Here is a 27,661-nt window from a genome sequence, read left to right as displayed (position 1 = left end):
AGGGGTCTGTCCAGATCCATTACAGTCATTGGTCCCAAAAGAGGGGCTGAACACCCACGGTTATGAAAACGGCAAGTTAAGTGGAAATCTTCTTGGCACTATGCAGACTGAGGTTTGAAGTCAGTATTTTGACATTTTGTCCTAACATTTTACCATACAAATTAGTCTGCAATGCAAACACATGGTCAACATTTAGCTCGGCTGCTATTTTAGAAGTCAGTAATGGGATTTCCACTATAATACTGCCGTTTTCCCTTAGACAATTCACAGACTATTGCCCAGGCACATGTTCTCTCATTTTTTAATCACCGCTACACTGCACTGCTGAGGGTTCCCCTTCCATTATCTTAGTGCATAATTGTTTGCATTTTTCACTATAAGGTGGTATAATGAGCCTTGAGGGTGCTCCCAGATGCTGGTGTTTAGCTGCACTTTCAGTTAAATGAATCCCTTTTTTGTTTGTTTGTTTAACCGGAATTTGTTTCTCTGAAAGGGAACTAGCTCATCACTAGCAGGTCCTTAGAAATAAAGGGCATTAAGACGTGAATTTGGCTGCAGAGATAGGCAGTCAAGTGCTACTGACAAGATAGCAAGGAGATGAGAGAATACGAACAACTCCCAAATCTCATTCCTCTCTTTCCTGTCCTCTGCCCTGCCCCAAAGCCCACGTACACATTAATAAATGAGACTCAAGCAGTGCCCAAATTCTGTTCGAATCCTCCAGAGCAAGCCTGTAATATGAATTCTTGTGCAGGAACATTTGTTTGTATGATTTACCAAAACAATGACAGCTGGCAGAGGAGTGTGCTTGCGGACATGAATCATGGAGAGAATTTCCGGAAGGTGACCCTCGCGGGATGCAACGAAGAACATCCTGGTGGGAAATAAATGTGGACAGACTTTAAATGTGCTCATTACTGTGACTAGGCAAAGCGGCTCATGAAAGTCACAGAGCACAGCGGCACTTCTTAGGCTTGTTTGAGGTATTCTGAATGAAAAGACTAGCAAGAGAAGCCCATACGCAGAAATCAAAGTCAGCTTTGAAGGTGTCCCCTCCTTACCTTACGCTACGCTCGGTGTTTCGAATTAGTTAATATTTTCCCTCCAATTTCCCTCCTTCACACAAAACAAAGCAGCTATTAATTAAGTGCTATGCTCAGAGAGATCCATTTCCAAACCATTCAAAGGGTTTTAACCACGAAATACTAAACTCAACAGGAACAAAGTGAGAAAAAGCCTCACACCTGGTAAACATTACAGGCTTTTTTCATTTCCTGCTAAAGGAATGAATCTTACTCTCCCTTCCCCTTGCTTCCTCACTTTCAGGGTATATCCCATGCCCTTCACCCCCAGTAATATTAGCAATGCTCACCTGGAGACCGCAAAAATGCCACCATTCATAGATCCAAAGCAGGAGAGAGCAACAAATACTGGTACAGCTAAAGAAAAGTTTCCCATTAGTCGTTCGGCAAAGGTCTGTTAGAGGAGAGAGAAACGCACAGTGATTTTTCGGAAAACACGAAAGTAATTTTATTCGATTAACATGTTATTAATAAGCATAGTAAGTTTTAGTTATTACCCCTTTTTGCATCCCTCACTGAAAGTCGTGCTGTGCATCCGTTACCTCTTACTTTGTGACACCAAGGCTACCGCAGATGAGGTCTCCCACCCTCACTCCTGCCTGCGCGTGGAAGATTGCCAGGCGAGGCAATGCTGTGGAGGTGGAACCAGGCCCTGATTTCTGTCAGTTTAGACCATTATGGCATCACGGTCTGATCTGCATACCTAATATTTTTTAGAGCCTTCATTTTACTTAGCTGATGCTACCCAGTGGTACAGTCCATCCATCCACACTTTGTTGTTCCGGGTTACCAGAAGAGCCTTAATTGAAGTTTTGGGCACCACAGGAGATGTGCACAATTTTCTTCAGATTTGCAAAATGTTTTGCTTCTAAATCTCCCAAGAGCTACAGAATTTGGTCATTTTTTAAATGTCACATCAATTGAAATAGCCACAGGCAGTGTCACTACTGGAAAGTAAACGGAAATTTTTATTTCCTCATTGCGAGTCAGAACCATAAATATTAAAATCAGCGTCATCACCACAATTCAGCAAGAACAATCAAAGCAGTATTTCCAAACCAGGTTGCCTTGCAACTCATTCCCAAATGAACTCCAGTATTTACAGTAACCCCCCTCCTACGTACTCAGGAAGCATGTTGTGCAGAGACAGCGTTACCGCTTCTTGCTACAAAAAAAATAGTTCAGAGCCCCCACTTCCACAAATATCTGTTTCCTGCTTCCCAGGAGTTCAGCCTACAATGTAGCACAGAATTTTTCAAGCATGTACTTGGCTATCAAATTTAAGGCCTGTTGACTTTGGTATATCAGGTAAATAAATACAGTCTAACATTACACTGCAAATGCTATCGATGGCCTTAAGTGCAATCCCACTCATCAGTCAAAAATCAGACTAAGTTCACCGGGATGCTAATATGTGGTGTAAGAGAGGAGCCATAGAAAAGCCTGATTGGATGTGTCCCCCCCAACTTTTTCCCCTGGAAATAAGAATATATCAACAAACACAACTGCAGCAGGGATATAGCTTTGTATTTTTCTTTTGTAACTTACCACTGCTACAGCTTTTGAAAGCAGCAATTCCCCAGCACTGATTGTAGTGAAATAAGCCACGTTTGTTAACACATAGCCAACTGTGACGATAATCATTGAAATGCATATTGCGAGGGGTATGTTTCTGAAATACACAAGGTAGCTCATTATTTTGCAATCTGGTTGCTATTCCCTGAACATGAAACAAATAACATGAGAAGAAGCCACTAATGACGGTGAATGCACATTTGGTGATCCTGAAATACCGTAATTAGAAACCACCAGTAAAAAATAACACATCTGAGCAAAACCATCTAGACAAAGCAATTCGGTTTATAATGAAGAGGTGAGAAACCATTTGAGGAAGGAGTCCTTTGGGGATGCCAAGAGGTTGTGGTCCCCATGCTTCCCACACAAGAAGCGTGGCCCATTTGAGCTGCCCACCGATACTGAATTTCAAGCTGAGCCCAGCGGGAAGGCAGCAGGTATGGGTGCTTGAACCAGCAATAAGGCAGATGACAGATGCAGGTGATTCGGCTCTCTGTCTATCAGGAGAGCAATCACAGTAGCATCTCCAACATACCTACTGGCACTCAATGACTGCCCACCTGGAGGTGGTTCGATATCTTCCCCCAGATGCCAAAACGTCTAGCATGTGAAATTCTGTCCTCTCCCGCTCTGTGCAATTCTTCCCTCGCACACCTTCCCATATCCCAATTATCTTGCTCACTATTCAGGGATGCATGAGGGCAGAATATGACACAGAAATAGGAACAGCACAAATTTGTACTGTTAGCACAGCACAAATAGTACTGAACAGTACAAAACCCCTGACATCTTAGCTAAAAGGCAGAACAATTACAACAAATAACACCACCAAACTTCTATACAGCATGGCCTCTCAGTCAGCAAAGCAGAAAAGCAGAGTTATTTCTATTCTAAAGAAGAGGAGCAAAGGCACAGTGAATTTGTCCAAAGCCACACTGCAGGCAAATGTTCGAGTTAGGAACAAAACCCAGACGCTTCAAGCATTACTTTAGTCTCTTTTGACTTGACATCATTGCTTGGTATCGTTGATATCTGCATTGCACCAAGAGGACGCTCAGATCTGAAACCAATTGTTTGGCTGAGAGTTGTGGTTGGAAAGATGCAGTATGTGCGCTGCCTCTGCGGAGAGCTGAGAGCTCCTGTTCGTGGCCAGTTCCCTCCAACTGTCTACATCAAGATTGCTTTTGAAGAGATGCAAAGGTTGCCACATTTTAGAGAACTTTGTTGTGAAGGTCGCCCCATCAGGTGGGAGAAAGGAGAGACAGAATGTGGAATTCTGGTGTCCCAGAAGAGACCACAAGCAGTCCTAAGGGACTATTGCAATTACTTCAAAGGAAAAGAATCAACACAAAGATTCATAATGTTCTGATTTTTTTCTCAAAGAAACACAGCTGGATCAGAATTTAAGGATCCTCTTCACTACCAGTCCTTGTTTCTCAAAGAAATCCTTGACATCACTATGCCTGTACAGAGCTGAAAAGACACTCTAAACTGAGACTAAATAAATAAAGCGGGTCAGTATCGCTGTTGCACATCTCGCCCACCTTAGAAACCAAGGTGTCAAATACCGTCAATAACCCAGAGTCACAGGTAAGTAAGAGGATCGTGCCGTATCGCAGCACCTAATGTGGGGGGACATGATGATACTGCATTAACCCACTGCTGCCTCACGCACATGGTCTCAGGGGAAGAAGCTGGAAGGAGGGGAGTCAGTCGGATGTAGGATGTGCTTGTTGATGGGGAAGACAACGGCAAGGCCAGCCCAGAATACAAGTGCTGTATTGCTGGAAAAGCCACAAAATTACCAACTCACAAAATACTGCAGAACTGTGTGTTGGTAATATGTCTGTGCAAAAAATGTTTTCGTACATTGCCAGAGATTTTGCAACCAGTTTGGTAAAGCTTCATACCGGACCTGGGTGTAAATTGCATTCAATCCATTTAGCATCCGATTCAAAGTAGGGATACGTGGCTTCAAAGCCTCTCAGAACAGAAATTTTCATTTTATCTTCTGCATCTGAGATGAATGCTTCAACTACCAAGCTACTGGATAAATCAGCACTTACTCCAACCTTAAAAAAATGTTGCCAGCCAAAAATAGCAAATCTGTACTATTTTCACAAATACCATTTGAATGAAATCACATTATTAAACTTAACAAACTTTGTCCATTCTAACTCTTACCAAACACCTGCTTGCTGTATTCTCTTCTAATTTAAATCCCAGCCTAATTTCCTCTAAAACAAAATGGCAGTTCAAAACTAAGGGGGGGAGGGAAATCATGTTTCCAACCGTGACTGTTTCCTTAGCACCACGGGTCCTGCCTTGTTACGCTGAAGAGCACTAACCCCCTTGGATAGTAATACCAACAACAACGACGATCGGGGGGAAAAAAAAAAAGCCAGAACTGGGCAGCAAACACTACTCATTAAAATGTCTGCAGATCATAACTCACGCCTGGAGCAGCACAAGGGACGCTGTGACTTCTAAGCTCCTGAGTCCTCATCTTCTGAGCGAAGCGAGCGCTCAGGTTGCACCTCCTTTTGTCTCCCGGCAGAAGCAGGCCTTCGGAGGGCTGCCGTACCTTCGCACACAGCCCCTCCGAGCGCTGCTTGTTAGGCGCTGCTTTCAATGACAGATTTAGACAAAAATGAAAGGCCGGTTTCAAGATTTCAGGGATGAGTAATACAGTATGGTTCATTTCTCACTGACACCTCAGTACAGATTTACACTTGGTCCTCGAATCATCTGAAAGCACAGACAGACAGACAGGTGCGAACCATATGTAAAACCACTACGTGAGAGCTTTAATTGTGTCTTTTCTCTATCCATCCAATTTAAGCGGCAGCTCCCAATTTGCAACAGGGCCCCATTATCAAACTCTCTGCTATGAACTGCAGTCACTGCGCTGGAATAAAAGCTGTAATGCCATTACCAATAAAGATTACTTCCTTTCCTTGGAGCATCACTGCACCAATTTTCTGGTATTTTAGATATTCTCCTAGACTTCTAAATCTTCTTTCCAAATCCGGACAAACCATACCTAAGTTCTATTCTCCATTAAGTTGCCTCTATCGATGCAGATTTCACCTTTTCATTTCTGCATCCTATGAATCAAACACAACATGGTGTGTTAGCACACCGTAAGCCATGTTTCCGATTCAAACAAATCACAAACTGCCACACAGCTAGCTGAAAGTTTGGGACTAGAGGGAATCAGAAAATTCAAGAAAAAATATTTTTCACTTGAAGATTTTGATTCATTGAAGGTAAAACTTCTGATGGGAAACTTGACCCTTTCAGTATGACATTTCTTAGGAAAAAAATCTTAGAACCAAGACAGAAATCTCATCCAACCGGTAAAGACCTCAGAACGGCCAATGGCTTAAAAACCATAGCATTGCATGTGCTCAGATACAGGAGATGGCAATACTGCATTTACTTAAAGCGAGCCCAGGACTTGAACTTGCATTGAAGTTGGCTACTGATTACTGTAGGGCAGTGTTTTCCTTTTGCATTTCATCTCCGAGTGAAATCTCAACGGATTTCAAAAATCAAGAAAAATTCTTTTCGTATCAGCTGTTTTTCTGAGTAGACCCTGAGGTGCCCCAACCTATACAATGATTTGGAAGCGTCTTGTGCATTACTGTCAAGACGATATTCAAGCAGGCAGCTCCTTGGGTAGAAGGGGAAGCTGCTGCCAGGAAGTGTTATGCGATATTCATCTCTTCTCCCAGAACTTTGAAGAAAATCAGTATCCAAAAGAAAAAAAAAAAAATCTGAGGAAACCTGAATCAGGAAAATATTGACAATATAATTAAAAAGTCTTTATAAAATCAGATGAAAGACAATTAGGGTAGCTTCTAAGCATCTAAATGTTGATGAAAATTGAATTGAATCTCCACACATTTTAAGATTTACCCATCCCTAGCTACTATTTCAAAGCCAAATCTTCTCCTTCTGCCCTATATACAAGGCAATAGTAATGAAGAATCACAGCAGCTTAAACGAAGAGCACATCTACCTTGCGCTTCCCAGAAAGAGAGTCACTGAGGAGTCTGACATCACAGAAAGATTCAGCATTAGGAATAGAGCTAGTCCATCCTGTGGCAATACAGGGCTGAAATGCATTGCCAAGCTATGCTGTATACAGCTTGGAAGCAAATGGCCTCCTCCTAGAACCTGTGAAGGGCCCCGGAGCCAGGGCACAGGGTTCAGTTAATCAGGATATCCACTGGGTTTTGAATTTGACCTTCAGTGTTGCAGAATCATAGATCTTCTGATAATCCGCTTCGGTACTGCTCTACCTCCTACAAACGTTTTTGAGAGAAAAAGCACAGAGCAGACTAAGAGGGGAAAAAGGGGAAAAAAAAGGGAAAAAGAGAAAGAAAGCCAGAGCAAGAACCTGGGGATAAGAAGAACAATGTTAATAAATCAGCCGAGGAACATTCCCAGAAGTCTACAGCTCATATCCCAGCTTAATGACAACTTTTATAACAACAAACTGAGTGCTGAGAGCTGTGACCACTGCGGGCTGTTCTTTCCATGAAACGACAAGCACTCAGTCAAATAATGCCCCACCAAGCCAGCTGAGCTCACAAGTATGAAACACATTGCCACCACATCCTTTGCTGTTGAGAGGCCGTGCCAAAATTATTTCCTTGTGTCCATTTCAAGTCCAGGTTTTACAAATGCTCGGTCTGAGTCAACTGTCCTGGAAAAAGCTGCACCAGTGGGACCCAGCTGGGAAACACAAATCAGAAGATCTAAACAAATCAAGTAATTACTGGTAAAGTTAGGTGAGCTAAACCACATCTTTACTGTGCTGTGGAAATTGTGAAAGATACTGTTACATTTAAATTATTTTAAAAAAAAAAAAAAGGAAAAAAGGAGAAAAGAAAAGTCCTCATTCCTTTACATGGTTTCTAGACAAGGATTTGTTTGGTTTTCGTGAGCATGAGCCTATATATGCTATATTCCTTTAGCTGAAAATTCACTACTACAGGAGTTTCAAGATCCTTTTCAAAAGTTCCCTTGTGCAATAATTTATTCACCATTTGCAATCTGCTAAGCAATTTTCCAACTGAACTGTTTCCAGATTTTGGCACTCTTAAAAAAATCTAATCATCCATTGCACTGTCCATAGGGCCAAAGCTTGGCAGAAGTCACAAGTGCAAATTTATCCAAATAACCTGACAGTGGAAAAAATAACCAAATACAATACAGAAAGCAGCAAGAGAACCCTGGTAATGTAATATTCCCAGGACTTCAGTGCAAAACCAGAAGATGTATAGGCTTAGCTTAGTAAGTGCTGCGTTCCAGAGCCCGACCTATGTCTTGCCATTTCCAGGTAGCCATTCTGCAAGCTGTGGCAATCCCAAACCCTGGACCGCAAAGCGGTATGTTTTGATGTAAACTTACCTATCTCTGATGCATATTTTTCATGTAAAAAGCAGACTACAAGACAGCCCGTTACACTGAAACGATCAAATGTTTCTCACCGTATCAACATGTGAAAAAATTACAATCTCACCCATCTGTTAGGAGAAAAGGAGGACGCAAAACTTAAAAGGAGGCCACCTCCCAGGACAGAATCAAAGCCTGGAATAGAGAGGCAAAAGGGATGGGAATCATCACAGCACCTCTCGAATCCACGTATTTGTAAATGCTAATATGGGTCTCAGCAACAACTGACTTCAGCAACGAGCTATTATTATTTTGTTTATTGCAGCGAAGGCTCCCCTCAGCAGATCACCGCTTCTCCCCCCTCACTGCCTCCCAATATGTTCCAGCCTTATGTTCCAGACCAGAGCTGCTGTTTGTGGGCTTGCAGCTCAGACACTATTAAATTATGTGACTTCTCTTCATCTTCTTTTGATTGGGATTCTCCAGGGGAGAAATGAAAAAAAGAAAAAAAAAAAAAAAAAGAAAGACTAGCTATTAAGCTGTGCTCTCATTTACGCCACCACACGCTCGACGGACGTTACTGCTGGAGCGAGCGTTAAAGGGCTCCCTTCTTATTTCCATGCACTGGTTCTTGACATCTGCAGAGACACAGCACCGCCACACTGGGATAACAGAGTGAAGAATCAGGCCACAGTCTGCATTTAAAAACCTTCTTGCTTTCTGTCCCCTAGCAAGAGAAGAAAAGAGTTTCTGCTGTGCCTAATTACTTGCTTTCTTCCTGGTGTTTGACCTCACTGGTATGGATTATAATTGGTTACAGTTCATAAAAGGGGTCCTTCTGTGACCAACTGACTTTAAAGGGTATTACAAGTGTGCTGGGAAGGGCAGCAGGTTTTATTAACTTCTCAAGTGTTTTCAATATCCTTTCCAGCAGGCTTTCCTAAAAAGTAAATTAGCATACATTCTCTCTTGGCTAAAACTTAAGACCTAGAAAGGTACCAACTGCACAGGGTAACGCTGCTCTCCGTAACATCTCCTTCCAGGCAAACCCTAGCAAGAAATCCCAAGCAGAAGCAGGTCTGTCAACGGTCCTGGAGAGACTGAGGATAATTGTTTTGCTCGCAAGCCAATTTGCTTTATTTTAATAGAGATTTGAACCTGGCTGTGGTCACATCGTGTACTGACTCAGGTCAGCAAGCCGGATCTCACCAAAGTGCTGTTATTTATTTACGTCACGGCCCAAGCCCTAACTTGTCAAGCCAATGCCTTTTATGAAACACCTTTCTTTGAAGAGCGGAATGGATTCCTCTGAAACTTGGCCGACCAGCTAGAGAAACCTGTCGTGTTCAAGCAGGATCCTGAATCTTTTCACATGGAGTGGATAGCATTCCTGGCATTCCCCAAAAAAACTAAGCCCAGACAGCAGATATTAAAGATGACAGCTAAATCCACAAAGGACTTTCAAGGTTACAACACTAAATATTAGTCACGCTGTCTCTGCTTAGCCATGCACGTTTCTTGTACAGCAAGTGTGTGAGCGCTGTTAGGAGCCAGAAAGTGAGCACTATGAAGCAGTACACAAAGCTGCTGAAATAACATGAAGTGCAAGGAAATTGGGGGTTTAATTTTAAAAAGTATCTCTTTAAAAAAAGAAATGGAACACAAACTTGAAACATAAGATATAAATTCATCCCCTGTGACTTCTGTCAACTCTTTGATAAACCATTTTTCCATACATCCATTAAATGCCAATATCCAACATCTTCACATTACCTCATTCGCAAACTTACTGTACAAAGTTTATGACCGTTTCCAAGTGATGTATGAATAATCAGACCTGGCTTTTATTTTACACTGTAACTTGACCCTAAGTCATACCCCTCCGGAGGGCCTAAATGTCCCAAGGACCTAAGCTGGCTTTTCTTTCCTGTTGTAACTGTCAGGCCTGGCCACCCCTGCATGGAGCTAGGCTTGCCCTGGAAACTCAGGTGTGCTTGTCCTCAGAGAGCCTGGGAGGCTTAACTGGAGAAAAGTCAGGTGCCTGAGAACACGGGCAGCAGCTGAGCAGCATCTCTAGCAAAGGATCTGCATTTAGCATTTCAGCACCTAAAATGACAGTGAAGATGCTTGGATGAAGGTGATCATTTATCTAAGATATTGCAATTAAGGTGTGGTTTAGGTTAGACCTGTAATTAAAACACCGTCTGTCATTCTCTTTCACAAAAGCTTGCCTTTTAAAAAGCAGCACAGTCTAAATTCAGAGGATTCAAATACAAATATATTGTCACTCCTGGTTTTGACGAATGACCTCCACGCTTCTACCTAACATCAGCGTTTTGACACCTTCCCTTTATTTCATTTGTGGGAAACTTTCATATACTCTAGGAAGTTTGTGACCTTTGCCACCAGAGATGCAGAAACTCAGATTTGACTTTTATGGCCTGGCTCCCGCTCAAGCAGGAGATGAAGGGAGCACCTCTGCTCTTTCACAAGCTCCAGCCTTTTATTTTCTTCTGCGGCCTATTTGCTGGAAGTGCTTACAGCACAGCCAGTGGCGTAGATTACGGTGAGAAGCAATAGTAAATCACGGTGCTTGCTTGGAGGCAAGGAAGCTATAACCACAAACCTGACATGGGGTTGTAAAAACAAAACACCTGCCTGCACCAAGCTCACGTATGGAAAACGAAGGGGAGGGGGGCAGGGGCACGATTCAAAGCGCTTCCTCCAAGCTGCGCCTTATCTAGCACGGGATCGTGGGGCTAGCTTCCTTCTAACTGCTCCACGCAGACACGTACCTCACTGCCAGACTTGAAATAAATGTAAAAAGAAGGTTGTGATGTAATTGTATATTAAAAATAGTTTGATTTACCACATGAGGCTCTCCTGGGAATTTGAAATTATTAAGTCCCTGAACACAAGGTCTACTTTCCCCAGGCAGAATCACTTTTCATAGGAAAGACAGAGTCTCCTGCAGACCTACAAGCAGGCAGAGCTGCCGCCCTGCACGGCCGCTTTCCCGTGAAGCACAAAGATGGCACTTGGCAGAGCACTGCCAGTAGTCGGGGGCAATATTTACTGGTACAACCAAGGGAACCTGAGGTGGGAAATGAGCGGATCAGGCCTCACAGCTGGGAAACCTCAGCCAGCGGCTACCACCTAGTAATAACGCCATGGCCAGGGAAAGAGATTAGGGTGGTTACAAAAGGAATCCCACCCAAAGCCACGCTGCCTGTCACCGCACCCTTCCCATACTACCACAGGATCCCGAGCATTTGCAGGCAGCAGGGTTGGGGTGGAAGCGGAGCCCTGCCTCGATCCGTATGTATTTCTATTGTCTATACTGAGGACGTATGTTTCTGATTTACAGCACGGCAAATGGCAAAGTGACGCTTTGAGTAATGCAAGGGAGCAGGCTGGCGAGGCTGCTATCATTCCCAAAACGAGCTGCTCAAGTTCAGAGGCTGGGAACAAGCAGCCTGAATACAAAACACCCTGCCCAGCTCCGGCGGAGGGTACGGGAGGGAACGCCGCCCCCTCGGCCCCACAGCTGAACTTTTTAGGAAGCATCGCTGGTAGCTTATTAATGACTCCTTACAGTAACACAGGAAGACAAATGCTTAGGTGCACAGAGGGATGGAGGGAGGAGCGTGTGTCCGTGTGTGTGTGAGCATAAAAGGAGTCAGATTTTTCATACTTGTTAAATTCCTTGACATTTAATTTTGAGCAGGAGAGTTTCCACAATGCCAAGGATCATAAAGGAACAATTTGCTGCTGTATGTTACCATTGATATTTCGGCATGAATGAAAATTGCACCATTCGGTGATGAAAAGAGCAGCTACTTGTAATAAGAGGCACCATGGAAACTGAAATATCATTTACCAAGAAAGGCCCTTCTTTCTGAAGGAATTCAAAATGAGAAAAATGGTAACTGCAGGTGCATCAAAGCATTAGCATTTTAAAAGATATAAAAGGGTTTAAATGAAATTAAAAGGAGATGTCTTAACAATACTGCACTGCCGTGAAGGTGGCTGTCTGGCAGATAAATAGTTTTCTCCGTGGAAAGCAGTGAAATGAGGCCCTTGCGAAGGACGGCCTAGCAGACTGGCCACAGATGTGGGACAGCCCATAGAGCACACTGAAATAACTCTGTAAGAAATGACTAAGTTCTGACACACAAGAGAAATCCAGAAAACTCCAAGTGTGAGCTGAAATATGCCTTTGTAGCGTGCAGTAACTGGAGGCACTTGAATGGAGTTCAAATGGGAATATCAACTTTTTCTATTTTATTACCTTCAGTGCTTTGAGAAAGGAAATATCAGAAAGCTGAAAAATCCTCTCTCGCTAAAACTTCATAATACTTGAACTACAATCACATGTATAGGAGAAGAGCATATCCTTTGTTTTGTGTTGTTTTTTGTTTAAAGAAGTGATGAAAGTGATCTCATGAAGAGAAATATACAAAATTTTCAAAATCACCAGTAAAGGCTGGATTTTCCTTTTTCTGTGTCCAAGCTGAGAAATCTTAAACACAACCCTTAGAGGGTTAGTCCTCAACCCTTCTGCAAATCAAGTTCTTTGACATGAAATAGCCAGAATTATTAATCTTTTTCAATGATCTTGGACACTATGGTCAATGAGACTTAGGATTTTAAGACTGACTCATCTTTGCAATTGCACACTGTTCAGTGTACCCTCTGTCAATGACGCGCTACTCTTCCATGCTAAAAAATCTTAAAATGAAAGTGTTAACAACGGTTTATACAGAACTTACTGCACTGTCTCTTCTCCTGACTTGATAAAAACCCATGTGCTGGCACCACCAAAAAGCCCTACATCCTGGCACTCCATAGCACACTGCCCAGTACCAGCCTCCCTGGCATCTGCACCCAAAAGTAAGCCTGGAGAAAACACCAGCTCTGCGGAGCAGGACAAATTTACGTGTTTAGTTTAGCAAAAGTGCTTGCAAGGCTTGTTTCAGTAACCAAAATAAGCACAAAGCAGATGGCAGGATTTGGGCCACTGTAGGGGAAATTATTTTCTTAGGAGCAGAGAAAATATGTGATTCATTACGCTCCAGGATAGTTCTTCTAGGACAGCATCCTGACTCTGACAACAGTCAATACCATGCCCAGGTGGCCTACAGGTGGGACCTGCTTGTGTCTGGGGTAGCCGGCAACTAAGAAAAACACTCTCCTCATGACCTTCACAAGCATCAAACGAGAATCCTAAAGTGATTCTACTTATTTTTCATATCTATAGAAACATTTTGTCCTTAGACCCACAAGAAGCTCATCCTCTAATGAAGTTTTGCCCAAGGAAAAGGAATTTCACGGTTTTCTGTGCTCTTTGTGTATAAATCTTTACTTTTATCTGGTTTTGCTTAGCAGCTGTTTTTTTCCTGTAATAAACAGATATGAAAAAATAGAAACACCTGTCATTCCTTCACTGCAGGATGAATCTAGTTCTTTTCTCTAAAATAACCCCACACAGAAGTTAAATCTCTTGTCAGATTAGAATGCTCCTATTCTGTATCTGTTCTCATGGTCTATGGAGGAGGTCTCTCCATTGCTGTTAGATCTTTTCAAATGATGACATCAAAACTACTCTTCTAAGGGACATTTCATTCCATCATACTTCAAAAAATTAAATATTGTTATTATATAGTCCTTTTTTTATGCAACAAACAAAACACAATAACAAGGTGAAGATGCAAATAACAGTACTTGCTCAACAACAAGTGTTACAAGTGAATGAGGATTGGCAAAATAGACCACAGCAGCGCAACTTATAAAATGCAGATTATTCACTTCACAGCTCCTCTGGAGCCATTATAATCTTATATAAATCCTCTTAGTTTACAGTCCATAGATATAGGCTGTACTGTAATTTAAGTGATTGAAAACCCTTATGGGTTGTTAGTTAACAATATTATTTTCTTAAATAAAATATCGCTGTCACTCTGTATTTACGATTCCAGCACACTCACAGCCAAATATCAAAGTATAAGCTGCACTGTAAGCCACCCGCTTCCAGAACATCAGTAACCCCCGAAGCACGCACATAACGCAGCTACCATTAGCTGTTGGAAGGGGTGTGCAGGGGAATAGGAATCTGAGCACTCGCCAGCTAAGAAGAGCCTACAGCCTCCTCTGACAGAACTCCTGTGATCACACGGAAAGGGATATGCTCATCTACAGGAAAGATGCACAAAGCCAGATTGTCTTGTTTTGATAGGGCTATTACATATCTTAAATACAAGTCACCAATTTCACTACTTATTAAAGGCAAACAATCAAAGACAACAGCCCCATTGAATGTCTCATCCAAAGAGACTGCGTCAAAGTTGAGTAAGTTATTCTGCTAGCTGAACCAAGTGGAATCTATTCCTTTTCTTGTGTATGATAATACCATTGCTATTGATATTTTGACCATGCTGTTCTAAAGCATAAGTACTCTTGATGACATCACGTGTTAATAACTGTTTTTGCTGTTACAAAACTCCAATCTGATGCACACGAGTACAATAAAGAACCTACTACCCTTGCCATTTCAGTAGTCCATTCCTCCATTTGTGTTTCATTCTCCCATTTTGTATTTCATAGCAGCAAACAAGGCTATCTCACTCTCTTTGCCAGTTAGTTGCCAGCGTCAGACTATACAAGTTTTAGATGGTGCTCTAATAAAAGGTTACCGTTAATGGCACGCAAGATGCTGCTACAGCTTCTGGTGTAACACCGCGCTCACCTAACACTGGCTCAGCACTCTGCACTTTTGAGGCTCAGCATTAAAGGGAAAAGGAAACAAAAGGGGCGCAAGGAGGCTCATCCTCTTCTGCAGCCAGGAAAGGACACGCCATGGTACAGATCAGAACATCACACTGTGAATTAAACTAGCAGCCTCTGCCGTATATAACTACCCGTAGGTAGTGGGGGTTGGCTTGTTTTTATGAATAGCAGGAAAAACGGCTGTGAGAGTCCCCCGTTTTCTACACACAGGATGTAACCAACACTGACAGCACTCATGAGCAAAGACTGCTCTACGCCTATGTAATTTTATAAGGAATTTCTTGGCTTCTGCTGGGTTTGACAGTGAGATTTCAGTGTTATTTGAAACCCAGATTTAAATCTCAGACCGAAACACTAAGGCGAGCGCTCAGAATCGCCTCCCCCCACGGCTAATGCCATTGGTAAATAAGGAAATAAACGCACCAGAAGAAACCAGGCTCCTGTCTTAAAGAGGGAAGGGGAAAACCCAGGCGAGGTTTGCCTATGCTGCAGAACAGCATCGACACTGAAAGTTGTATAAACCACACGTGCTTTCTGTCCCAGAGACTATAACCCCACAGGGCCCAAGGTGACAAACGCGGCAGTCGGGGGGGAGCGGCAGCGACTGTGCGCTGTATCAAGAGGCAAGCTCTGAGCCACCTCACCCGGACACGGCTTTGTCACCTCACCCAGCTCTTAGCCCAAAGCACAGGCTGGTAGCGGTTATCAGCCGAGTGCAATCAGGGGTTTCAGGCATTGCGTTAGCATACAAAGAGGCAATACATCACAGTTAAATGAAAAGCTGCTTCTCAAGCCAGTAATTCTTACGTAGACAAAAGGTTTGCTGATTTGGCCGGGTATGTTTGGCACAGAGGACTCAGTGCCCTGGCTGACACTGTAAGTGTATAGATACAGCTTTATCTGATTCCCACTTGGACAACTTTGATTCCTACTTGGACAACTTTTTTTTTTTTCTTTTTTTTTTTTTTTTGCCTCCTCTGGTTATAACTGATCTGGTGAGTTTACTCACTTTTCCAGCTGCCACTAATGCACTGGTGTCTCACCTCTTCTCCAGTAAATTCAATCAGGCCACCTCCTTATGAACCACTGAAAAAGAACTAAAATGTCTAATGATAGCCCGGGACCATCACCACGGCCAAGAGAAGAGCTAGCTTAGCCCTGAGACACCCATGATCTCTCCAGGAAAATACAGTATGTTGTACAGCTCTGGACCTTTAGCTGTACATCAGTCTTGCAAGAGATTTGTATTCCTGCAATAAATATTCTGCTGAGCAGCTCAGGGTTCCCATAAAGAGGATACTGTCACCCTTCTGTACAGGTGCTGCTATGTCCTTCAGTGCAAGAGAAATAGATGTTAAAATAGTCTTGCACGTATTTCGGGTGGTGAAAATGAAGGAAAACTCGGGGCAGTGGAAACTTCGAAGGTTACATTGCTTTGTTGTTACATTACATTAGCCTGCTGGTAAAGCAGATTAGGATTTTGCCAACTACCCCGGGGGAGACTGTGAATAAACGTTTGTTTTTACTTCCTTAGCACAACTGATTCATAGTAACAATGATTCACATACACAAACAAAAAAAGAAAAAAAAAAAAAAAAGGAAAGCAAACACACCTTGCACTCAGCAGGTTATCACATCAGCAAGCAGACCGAGCCACAAGGGCTGGAAGGGAGCGACTGGCTCCGTAGCGATGCAACACTGCGCAAGGCAAACAAAACAGCCACCGCACAGATAGTCAGGCGGCCACCACCCCGAGGTGAAGCCAGCACGTAGGCTTATCACACCCCTACGCCTTGGAGCCACCAAAGCTCTGTGAACCTTGGAGCCAGAGGGGCTGCAAGACTCTCCGCAACTGCCAGCCAGCTCCCAGAGACCGGCGGGACGCTGGGCACCCTGGGGAGACACCTCTACCGCTGCGGAGGAGGAGGAGGGAGGGCAGGAAGCTCCAGCTGAGTTCCTTGAACTTGCTTCCTCGAAAGAGGTGCCACAGGCTTGGCAAAAGATGAGGAACCTCGTTGAGGGTTTGCCTCTTAAGTGTCCACTTCCGTGTAGATGTTTGCCTTGTCTGCGGACGCTCCGGGCAATCACTTCACCGTACCCGGTCACAACACCTTACATCATCAGCATTACATTGACAAAGGCAGTCACTTGTAAAAATCAACACGTTGAAATACCCGCAATGCCCTGCAGAAGAGATTAGCCCAGACTCCCTTTCTCCACTCCTCTTGGATCAGCAAAACTAAGGCTATCCATCAGGCAGCCCACGCGCCCGCTTGTCCGCCCTTCCCAGCAGTGGGCCCGCGGGAAGCTCTCCCCCGCAGCAGACACCCCTCCTTCAGCCAAGGCCTGCCCGAACGGTGCGTTCTCTGAGCTACAAGTAACCCCCAACAAGATTCGAGTGTTTCCAGAATTCTGAGAGATTTTGCTCAGTCATTTTCATTTCACGTTGGGCCTTTTATCTTAAACCACAGAGCCTACGTAAACAGAAGCAAACGTATCAAAGCGATGGCTTCTCAAGTATTGCCTTCACGTAGGCAGTGCCTTAGCGGGGAGACCGTCACGCAGGCGGCCTGCTCTCCCGTCCTGCCTTACCCTCCTCCCTCCGAACAGCACGGACGGGAACACAGCGCTACTAACCCTGTGTCCCTGCATATATCAGCGGGGTATTCTGGCCTCTGCCTTTGCAATTTATCTTCTCCCCTCTCTTTTTCCTTCCATCCTCCAGCTACGTTTGCTGAATATCCTTCATTTTTCATGTAGACGACTACCTTCCAGATTTCTGTGCTAACATCTTTGTAGTATCTTTATTACATTCTTGAGAAATAAAAGGAATTGGAATCAGATCCTATATCAGACAACTAGGAGAAAAAGAACAGCGATAGCACTATTAATGTCGATACACATATCCACAGCTAAAACCCAGCACAGCAATACTGATCTAACCCTGCACCCACAGTGTTCATTTTTGTTCCTCCATTTTTCCACTCACTCTTCCTTAAACACCTGTGCCAGGCATGTGCTACAAGTTAACTTTGTATGGAATAATAAATCATACTACAAAAATCAAACAGAACAAATAGATAGAAAACCACAACTACACTTTTTTTTTTTTTGTTTTAGTATTCCCTCAAAGCTTACGTAGGAAGTCTGCATTTCCTAGTCCTGAATATTTCCATGGCCATCAGCTTGACTTTTGCGTAAGTAGGACCTTTTTACACAAGGAATATAAATGTTTGAACAGGTAATTATACAAGTGACCTTGCCTTTCTTCATCTGATAGTGAATTATTAGTCTCCTCAACTACAATTTTATGAGACATCCTTATTGTCTTAATTAATGATCAAGGTACATCTTTGAAACCTTTACAGACGCTACAGATTCCATCAGTCTCTTTGCTAATTTACACATATCGACTGGCGTATCAGTTTAAACCCTGTCACAGGGAGCTCTTCACTGCAGTCAATTTCTAAATAGAACATTTAAAAAAAAAACCAAAAACATTAAAATAGAAAGATAATAAAGTGGAAGAGATAGAAAGACTGGAAGTCAGCTGAACCGATTCAAATGCTAAATTGGTGTTTAGAAAGCAGCTGCCAATGACAAAGATACTGGTGCCTGGCAGCTGCACCCGGGGATCATCTCTCTCTCCTGGTGTGGGATTGAACCACGGGACTCAGCACTGATATAAGCACCAAAACACATGGGGTGGGGGAAAAAAAAGAAACTGCACAAGGGAAAAAGAAAAAGAAATAGTAATATATGTTGAATGTGTGTCACACGCACGTTCCTGAACATTACAGATTGTGATAGTATCCATCAGGTCAGTCCCTAACTAAACGCGTAAGGAAAATCCGCAGCCTCTGGAAAGCAGTATGCGCACACAGCAGCTACCTCCGCCTGTCTGCAGAGCTAAGGAAGAGAAACGGTGCCCAATGAAACGTGCAGCCTTTTTGTCATCCCTGCTGCTGCACCCTTTGCTCTCTGTGATCCCTATCCCAGACGACAGGTGAATTCATGCAGTGAGTCATCTTCCCAGCCCCTCTGCTGCCTGCATATATTGCTCTGGCGAATTCAAAGCACCGCTCAGACACAAAGCGCGTGTGCCAAAGACAAGGCAGGGGACTCAGGTTTGCAGAGTGACTTTTCTGCATACCTCTGGACCGCTCCAGACTCAAACAACCGCATGGCACACCATGTTTTCTAGCTGTGCTTCTCTGTTTCCTCTCTCTTATGACACAGCGCTGCTGTTGAGGAGGACCCCGCTGCACCCGTGGGGCAAGGGACACCCAGGTGTGGTAGGAGGAGGTTGTGTTCAACAGCTTAGAACGGGGAAAATAAGAACCCAAGGACTGAATCTGCATCCTCGGTTAATTATGAGATATTATATATTGTAGCTAGTGTGCCGGAACTCTCAAGAATTGCAGGGCCAAAGAAAAGTCTGCGCTGCAGGAGTAAAGGGTAACCCACATTATCAAATCCAAAAGGCTAGTTCAATGTAATTGAAGTTAAAAAAAAAACCAAAAAAAAAACCAGCCCAACTACTTGGATTTTAATTTGGCTTACCACTTTCAATTCCATCCTGAGCTTTTCCCTGGTTTAACTCAAGCTGCTAACGCAGTTAAAATCACAGTTTCCCTTGTTCACACCAGCTGGTTGGAAATATTTTGTGGATTCAGTGACCCTCACCAAATTCTATCACAGAGAGGCCCCAGGTATGGCTCACAAGCAAGTTGCAGCCCTTGAAAGATTTGCAAATCTCACACGCGGCTCCATCCTTGGCAGAACCAAGAGATTGTCACGGTTAGGGCATTTACTGCACATCTCGTGGGGGGTGGGATGGAGAAGGGAGAGAGAGAAGCAGCTGGAGCCAAAACTCAGCTGAACCTGCCCCAGCATCTGCTGCTCCAGCATGGACTTTTCCTTCACGATCCTTTAGCTTGTGACCCTAAAAGTTCCACTCACCGACATGCAGGGCAGTACAGCAGCAAAAGCAATATGTCCTGAAGGAAGTCTGATGGCTTTTTATAAAAGCTTATTATTCTTTATTGATTTACTGGCATCCCCATTAGGAATTAGGAGGCACTACAAGAAAAATCTGACTGCAATACTACCATGTCTAAGCTGAGATTATAGCTGGCCAAAGAGTATTTTCAATACTTGCTTCCTCAGCTTTGCAACTGGTTTTAAATCAGAGCTGCCCCAAACTATCACCAAAAATTAGCTGACCTCAGGTGCAAAATTAAGTAGTAATTACTCCTTCCTCTCAGCAAGTTCTATTTACGTAGAGTATCACATCACGGCTAATGACACCATTGCCTCCCACATACCATTTTGTCAAGCAATTCTCAGCCTGATGTTGTACCCATGGTCTTCAAGTGACACAGTTTGGGAAACCCCTGTGTACCAAACTATAGGACAATTAAAGCCTCCCAAACTAGTAGTTTTAGTGAAAAAAGATTGTAAATAAGAGCAAAGCGGCTCAGAACATTTGGATCCCACCCATAGAAGAATGTCAAGCTTGCAGCAAAAGAAGCAGCAGCATCCTTTAATTAATTTTTTTCATGAAGTGCAAAAGATTATTGCCTACACTGAGATTTCAGAAATCTGAACCCATCAAAAAAACATGCATCCAAGACTGAAATATTTAGTTTCAGAAATGAATTATCAGTCATTTATAAAAAACTATAATGAATGAGCTGAGGACGTGAAGCACACAAGCAGCAAGTAGTTAACAAGGTTAGTGAGAGAGCAAAAGTAAAGGAAAGTTCCTTTTATCAAGAACGCTCTCACGCTGGTGAGCCAGCTCCCCTATGAGCTGGTAAATGTGTTTGAGGGAGAAACAGACACGCAAATGCACTGAATTACATTCTCAATGAAATGCTTTTTCATACCATTTACAAATAGCAAACCCCATGCTTGGTTTTGTTTAAGTATATTTGATCTAGTAAATTAATTTGTTTTCTTTATTTGGCAGATTCAGCTCCCCATTAAAGGATTTTATAGTTCTGAAGACATGACTGTGAATCTATCATTTTATCCCTCACGCAGGGCACAATTAAACTCTGGAAAGTGATGTTAGATTCACCAGTGTTTGGACACCTCATCTTCTGGGATGCTTAGCAGATATCTGAGGGAATTTAGGTAGCCTGTTATGCTGTTAGATACGGCAACATTTAGAAGGAATAAGATTGCTATGGAAGTGATGCATAAAAATAGCTAGAGGGAGGGTAATTAGAACGTCCTCATTCTATGATGGAAAATAAGTATACAAACAGAAAAATAACCCAAGACAGAAATAATATATTAAAGAAAAAATGCAAATGCTCACTTAACTGACCCAACTTTCCCTTTAATCTGATGAATTCACATGAGCAAATGGGCTTTACAAAATATTTGAAAGATTAGCATTTGTCTCTCTTGATTATCTTCAGAAAAAATATCACAACATAATCCTATAATTTCTGCACTGAACATTTGGCACTGTAGCCTGACATGAAGAAAATGAATTGCAGTTAAATGTATCTTTTACGAGTAAGTTGAACAGAATAACGCAAGAAAGATTTCAAATTCCACGTAGCAAAGCTGTTCTGCTTATATCTAGTCAGGATACCCGCATCCAGTGTCAGATTGAAAAGGCAGGAACTGCATCGATGCCCAGCTACTTTGTGAGAAAGGCTTGTCCGAAGTTTATTTTCGAATGAGATTGCATCCCTGTGGGGAACCCCCCCAGGTGCTAGTTGCTGCCGTAGGGACCTACACAGGTAGGTAGGGACCTTGTTCCACTGATACCGTATGAGCCTTTACAGGACCGGGACCTACAGAAGCCACACTCAGGGTTTAATAAATCTGCTAAAGCCTTCGGTTCAAGGAGTAGGCGCTTAGATTTTTAAATCCAAATAAACTTTTTTTGGTTCCCCATAGCTCATGGCTTACCCTCGGCCTTGGAAGGACATAAATACTCAAAAAATGAAGCCAGGAGGCGATACCTCCCACTCCATAAAGTGGACAGAGAAAAGAAGGGGAGGAAAGGAGGGAAACAGGAGGAGAAGAGATGAAGTAACCCACCCTCCATTTTCAAACCAAGCTTGTGCCTGAGCCAGATCTCTTGAGTCCCAGTTCAGTGCTTCGACTACATCGTCTGTCTTTCCTGAATAAAAAGCAGTGATGAGGTGCGTTTGAAATGACAGCATAGCTGCAGGGAGGGAAACTCCTGACTTTATTCATTTTCTGGTGCCTAAGATAATCAATATCAATATTAATATTCCTCTTCAGAGTAGAGCTTGTCATTAAATTATTAAATAACAAAAATGAACAAAGAAGTAGAGAGGCAGAAATGGCAAAGGCTTGCATCCTCTCAATTAACATTAAAATATTTTTCATTGCTATGATTACTAGGAATAATTAGTCCGGGTCTAGATTGGCAGCAAGCAGCAGCTCAATTCAAGTTTCTGACTGATTTTGAAAGGGGGGTGCATCCTAATGTGAAGTGCCAAAAATCAGATGGCTACAACCAACTAGGGAGCTGGAAAAGTTTTAGTGTCTCAGCCACCATTCCCCTCCATCTGCATCTCTGTGATGCTTAGACTCCCTGAAAAAAACCCCAACCTGATACCACATTTCTCTCACTCAGTCCTCATAGATGCAAAGTGTGACTTTAAACATTAATTAATACAAATGGGTGGTACATACTGGATTAATTAGACGTGACACTCGCATTATTTAAACCCAATATAAAAACAGATTAAATCAAACATTTTGATATCCTGATTTTACAAAATGTCTGATGACATCAAGCTTTGGTGACTTGCTATACATCTACTGCTTCTCGGTTCCTTAGAAAAGAAGGAATAAATGAAGTGAGAAGAACACTGGAAAAATCTAATAGACAAACTGACTAATCTCAGACCCCAAGGTCATAGCAAAGCAATTCATTTCTTGGCTTTTCAACAGAACAAGACATGATTTATCAATCTGAGACCAGGCTTATAAACACTATACATCTCAATAATATGTTCTTTGCACTGTGTAACTTTTTAAACAATGATAGATTGCCTGGGCTGGACCAAAGTTATTTTACAAACAGAAACAGAATATTTGCAAGTGAAATGGCCCAATAAGGGAAGGAAGAAAAAAAAAAAAAAGAAGAAAAAAAAAAAGAAAAAGAAGAAAGGATTATACCAAATAGCAGCTACACTTAACTGCAACTGCAAAGGAATTTAACTTTTCACTGTAAAATATTTTCAGAATCCACACCCTTTAAAAATCTGCTATCATTTTATACAATTGAAATTCAAGATCACTGAAGGAAAAATATTTCCCAAATTCAACAACACAAACAAAAATTTACACTGCCAAAGAAATAATATGATTTTGAGTTAAAGGAGGACTGTGAATCAATACCTATAGTTGCCCACTTGATCACAGACTTCCTTGAAGTCATTAAGGAATTCAGGTCTTAGCTTCCTTTCCCTTAAAGTGAAATAATATTTTCTTTCTCTTCCAACAAAAGCCTAATCTTTATAACGTGAAGCATTTGGGCTCATCATCTGCTCATACTGAGGACGCAGAACATAATATTTTTTTTAAGCAGCATTCTCTTTGGCCAGCATCTGACACAATCTGGCCCCAACTTTGACGAGGCTCTGAAGACATCGCTGTAATGTAAAACCATTCCTGTGTTATTTTCTCATCTGGAGTCCGTCAAAATTCCTGACAAACTAGAGCACTGATCCTGGACTCTGCTCTGCCTGGGAAGGGAGGAGGGAAGTGCTGTTTGGGCACAAGCTGCTTTTAGGGTCCTTGATTGAAAAAGCTTGGTCTCTTTCTTGAGAGTACAGAGCGGATGCTCAGGAATACAGATGAGCTCAAAGACTATGTATAAGAAATGAGTTTGAAAGTTCAACATGCTTGATTTCCAGTCCTCTAAATTTACTGCTCCAGGCAACACAGCTCCTGTCAATTTTCAGGTGACAAATTCTCTCTCAGAGACCCGGCTGTTCCTTCATTCACTTATTATTTAGACAATACAATATGACCTCAGTTCGAGTAGGGCTGATCCTTATAATGTAAGAAAATCAAAAAGATCAAAGCTGCACTGTGACGTGGCTGCATGAGGTTATTTTAGTGAAGCTCTGCTTCAAGGATTATTCAGATATTTCATTTCAAACAGCAATCGCTATGGACTCAGCACACATATGCAAAGCATAATTTTCAAAAGTAAAAGAAATTTGCTATTACACTTCAATGTTGTTCCACATATTCTTGATAATAAAATTATTTCAGGCTCTTTTAAAGAAATTGTACATTAAAGCAGCTGAACAAATGCAACCACATCAACTTCATGTTGCTTCGGGTCCTACTAATGCTGTATGAGGGAAGCACTTTAACAAAGAGGAATAAAGAAATGAGCCCAGGCTTAAAAATGAGACATCAAAAGGGGGTTTAGCAGGAGACAGAAACAGCTACTTTTACATCTTATGATAACTGGGGTTATAATAATGTCCTTTTTCTTATACAAAAGAAGGGACTGTGACATTTCCAAACTCAGAATTCAGCACTACTTCCAAAAATCGGTTCACAAAGTAATGGCATTCACTTTCAGATTTTTTTTCTTCCTTTTTCCATTCTCCCTTCTATAATTTAAAGGGCGCTTCCTCTCCACTTGGCTCATTTCCACTGTCTCTGTGTCAGCTCTCTCTATCTAGGATTTCACATCACCTAGGTATCTCAATGCCTCAGGCCCGTAGTATTTATCCTATTTATAGACCTAAATCTGCGATTTACTGCGCCTGGGCAGACTGCTGCACCTACCCAGCCTCCCACAGCCCTCGCTGCCTGGACCAACAGGCACTCCGCCGGAGCACAAAGGCGACTTTCAGCTGGGCAAGGTCACGAGCATCGCCCCTTCCCCTGCCTCTCTCCTCCATTTCCAAGGGCACTTGCCGTGCTCCAGCAAGCTTCCCTGGTGCCGCACGCACCACAGCGAACAAAGCAATCCCTAGCTGGAAAAGTTTAATATCTAAAAGTAAACATTTCCACCTTCCTGTGCATTTCAGGATACATTCTAGGGTCCTTTACTGCGAGTTTGCAGCAGGCTGGTTAATGCGGGGACGGTGCTGAGCGTTCATCTCGGCACCAGCTGTCAGTTTAAAAGCTGCCACGCACCTGGAAATACGCAGCTGCGGCTGATTCTCAGACAAACATTTACCTTGGCGTGCGCAGTGCAGAAGGCATCACCCTGCTCACCTCTGCCGCTGTAAGTAATTTGCATCCCTAACCATCGGCAAACTTTACAAATTGCACACCTGGAACTGTTACAGACTGTAAGTGGTGCAAGCCTATACTTCCCTCTTCCCTTTTAAAAACAGCTACGTAACACCTCTGCAGTAATATAGGCAACCTTTAACATAAGGCATACAACCAGAATGAAAGGAAAGGCAGCATTTAGGTTAAAAAAAAAAATATATATATATATATAAAAAAAAAATACGCCTACAATAGCAGCACAATTGGTGGCTCAGCTAATGCCTACGCTGAGTTTGGTGGGAGCTGAGACAGTTGCCCCTGGGATGAGTTCAGACTATTCCCTTGCCCTGTATCTTTGGGAATGGTGGTGGAGCAGGCCCCCGTTCAGCAGGACATCCTTCCAACAGAGCCATTCACAGGTGGCAAATGGATAAAAAAAAATCTTCCAACCGTTCCATTTAATGGCTTGTTTCAGGTTAACAGAGTCCAGAATCCCCATTTACCGATGGTGCAGAGGTCTCCATCAGCACAGCCAGTAGCAACCCACTTGCGCTGCCATCACCTGCCGCTTATTTAGCAACGTTTAAAACCCCAATCTCTTCTACTGTATACTTGTACCTTTGCGTGGAGATTGTGATCCCAAGCACCCTGCTGTAAACAGTGGGCATCTTCCCTTCTCATCCTCTCAAAGTGCAACCCCAAGAAGAAGAGCGATGAAGGGGAAGCTTTAACAGCTTTGTGACAACATTGCACACGGAACATTGAGCTGTTTCTTCCAGAGCCATCCTGGAATACACCGAACCAGTTACATGGCTTGCTCCCTGGTCCTGCATGCCCACTAGCAGCACAATTAACTTCAGCAGCTCTCCAAGGGCAACCTGGAGAACAGAGAAGCTCTCCCAAGATGGGGGAAGAAAAGAGAGTGTCTCCCTCCCTCGCATCCCAGCTGCTATGACACAAACCCCAAAATCTAACCCACATCACTTTTCTTAGCTCTGATACAACATGCTTCAATGGGTACTTAGGGGTTTGGGTTTTGTTTTGTTTTAAAAAAAGAAAAAAGGAACTATGCCTTTCTGTCCTACGCAGCAGAGGGCAACATGTTCAAAAATATGCACTGTTCTGACTCAAACTACAAGGAAAAAAGTCAACATAAACCAAAATAGCTGTAGTGAAAATGACCAATAATTTCAGTTAATCACCATACAGTTAAGAGGACTGCAGAGACACATAAGTGTATGAAAAGTCCCCAAGGGCAGTAGGCACGTGAATGTTTAAAAACATCACACAGTATTGATGGTAACCACATGATAATTTCTAAATTACACTGCTTCTACCAAATGCTTTTGATCACATCATCAAGACTCTGGCTCCTAACCCATCTCCTCAGAATTTCCTGAAGCAGTAGAAGTCTTGAACCAGAATTATTCCACTCCTTTATTTAGTTTCACATTTCTCTTCAAGTCAGTCTGCCATACAACAATTTTTCAAAAGTAAGAAAAAAAAAAAGAAAAAAAAGAAAAAAGTGTTCTTTTTTTTTTTTTAATGTCTGCCTCCCTTGACTTTATAAAGCACACAGATCCTTGGTAGTTAAACCCAGATTTGCTACTAGATCACCTAGCCTGAGTTCCTCTGTGTCCCAGGCCTGGGAAGCGTTAGCCAGCTGCTCTCCACCGACCCAAATGACTTGTGTTTTACTAAAGCACGGCTTCTAAAACCATGTTCTGTCTGAACTGAAGATTCGCAATGAAAAACCCAATTGTATGTAGGTACCTGTGCTAATGATTAGTCAACCACCTTGTTAAACATTAATGCTCTGTTTTCTACCTGCGTTTGTCTGGGTTCAGCTCCCAGTCGTGCATTCCTCAGTATACATATCCTGATCACATTAAAGAGCCCGTTAACACCCAAGACCCCCTCAAAGGCACTGAAACAATAGAAATCTGCCAGTCTTTCTGCCATCCTCATGTTTTATCATCAATCTCTTTATAATTATTTCCAGGTCTCTGAAGAAAATGCTGAACAGCAATCAGGCTTGGTTCAGACTTTGAAGAAACCAACTAAAAACCTTCTGCATGCTTCCCATTGATGGCTGTTTGGGGTGGTTTTTTTTCTTTCTCTACATGTCTCAGATATGTAGCTTCACATTTTTTGAGTGTACAGTGCTGGGGGTCCTTTTTAAACAGTAAGTTATTTGGTACTCAGACAGGTATCTTGTTTTAAAAACTTCAGAAAATTATATCTATCCATTAATTTTTAACCAAGCAAATTGTTAATATCCTCAAAGAACACAACTTGATCTGACAAGGCATTTTTTCTTTCATTTTTAGAGAAAGTTAATATTGTTTTATTACTGGCTGCATGTACCAAAACATATCTACCAAAATAGATCTGCCAAATCAAACTCTCCCTAACAGGATAGCTTTTACAGGCGCTGTGAGACTATTCATCTCTGGTTTGAAACAGACTCCCACCAATATCCCCTGTTCGGTTTAATTGGATGGGATGCTGTGCTACGTGTATTCAAGATCCTGCAACTCAGAGACATCTAAAACAAGTAGAACTAA

General features: G+C 42.6%; 1 protein-coding gene across 11 annotated transcripts in view; it reads right to left on the bottom strand.

The window, feature by feature from the left end:
• SLC7A11 (solute carrier family 7 member 11) overlaps positions 1–27,661 on the bottom strand; it is a 264,297-nt gene that overhangs the window by 11,498 nt on the left and 225,138 nt on the right. For all 11 annotated transcript variants that reach the window (XM_054823912.1, XM_054823913.1, XM_054823911.1 and 8 more), the window contains 3 exons: positions 2,631–2,754; positions 1,373–1,476; positions 778–874 (listed from right to left, as the gene is read on the bottom strand). In XM_054823912.1, coding sequence (XP_054679887.1) covers positions 778–874; positions 1,373–1,476; positions 2,631–2,754 — 325 coding nt within the window. The remainder of the gene's footprint in view (positions 1–777; positions 875–1,372; positions 1,477–2,630; positions 2,755–27,661) is intronic.

Source organism: Grus americana, chromosome 4 (genome assembly GCF_028858705.1).
Source record: "Grus americana isolate bGruAme1 chromosome 4, bGruAme1.mat, whole genome shotgun sequence".
Lineage (NCBI taxonomy): Eukaryota > Metazoa > Chordata > Aves > Gruiformes > Gruidae > Grus > Grus americana.
The sequence above is the reverse complement of the archived record's forward strand: the minus strand, read 5'-3'. Positions and strand labels throughout refer to the sequence as shown.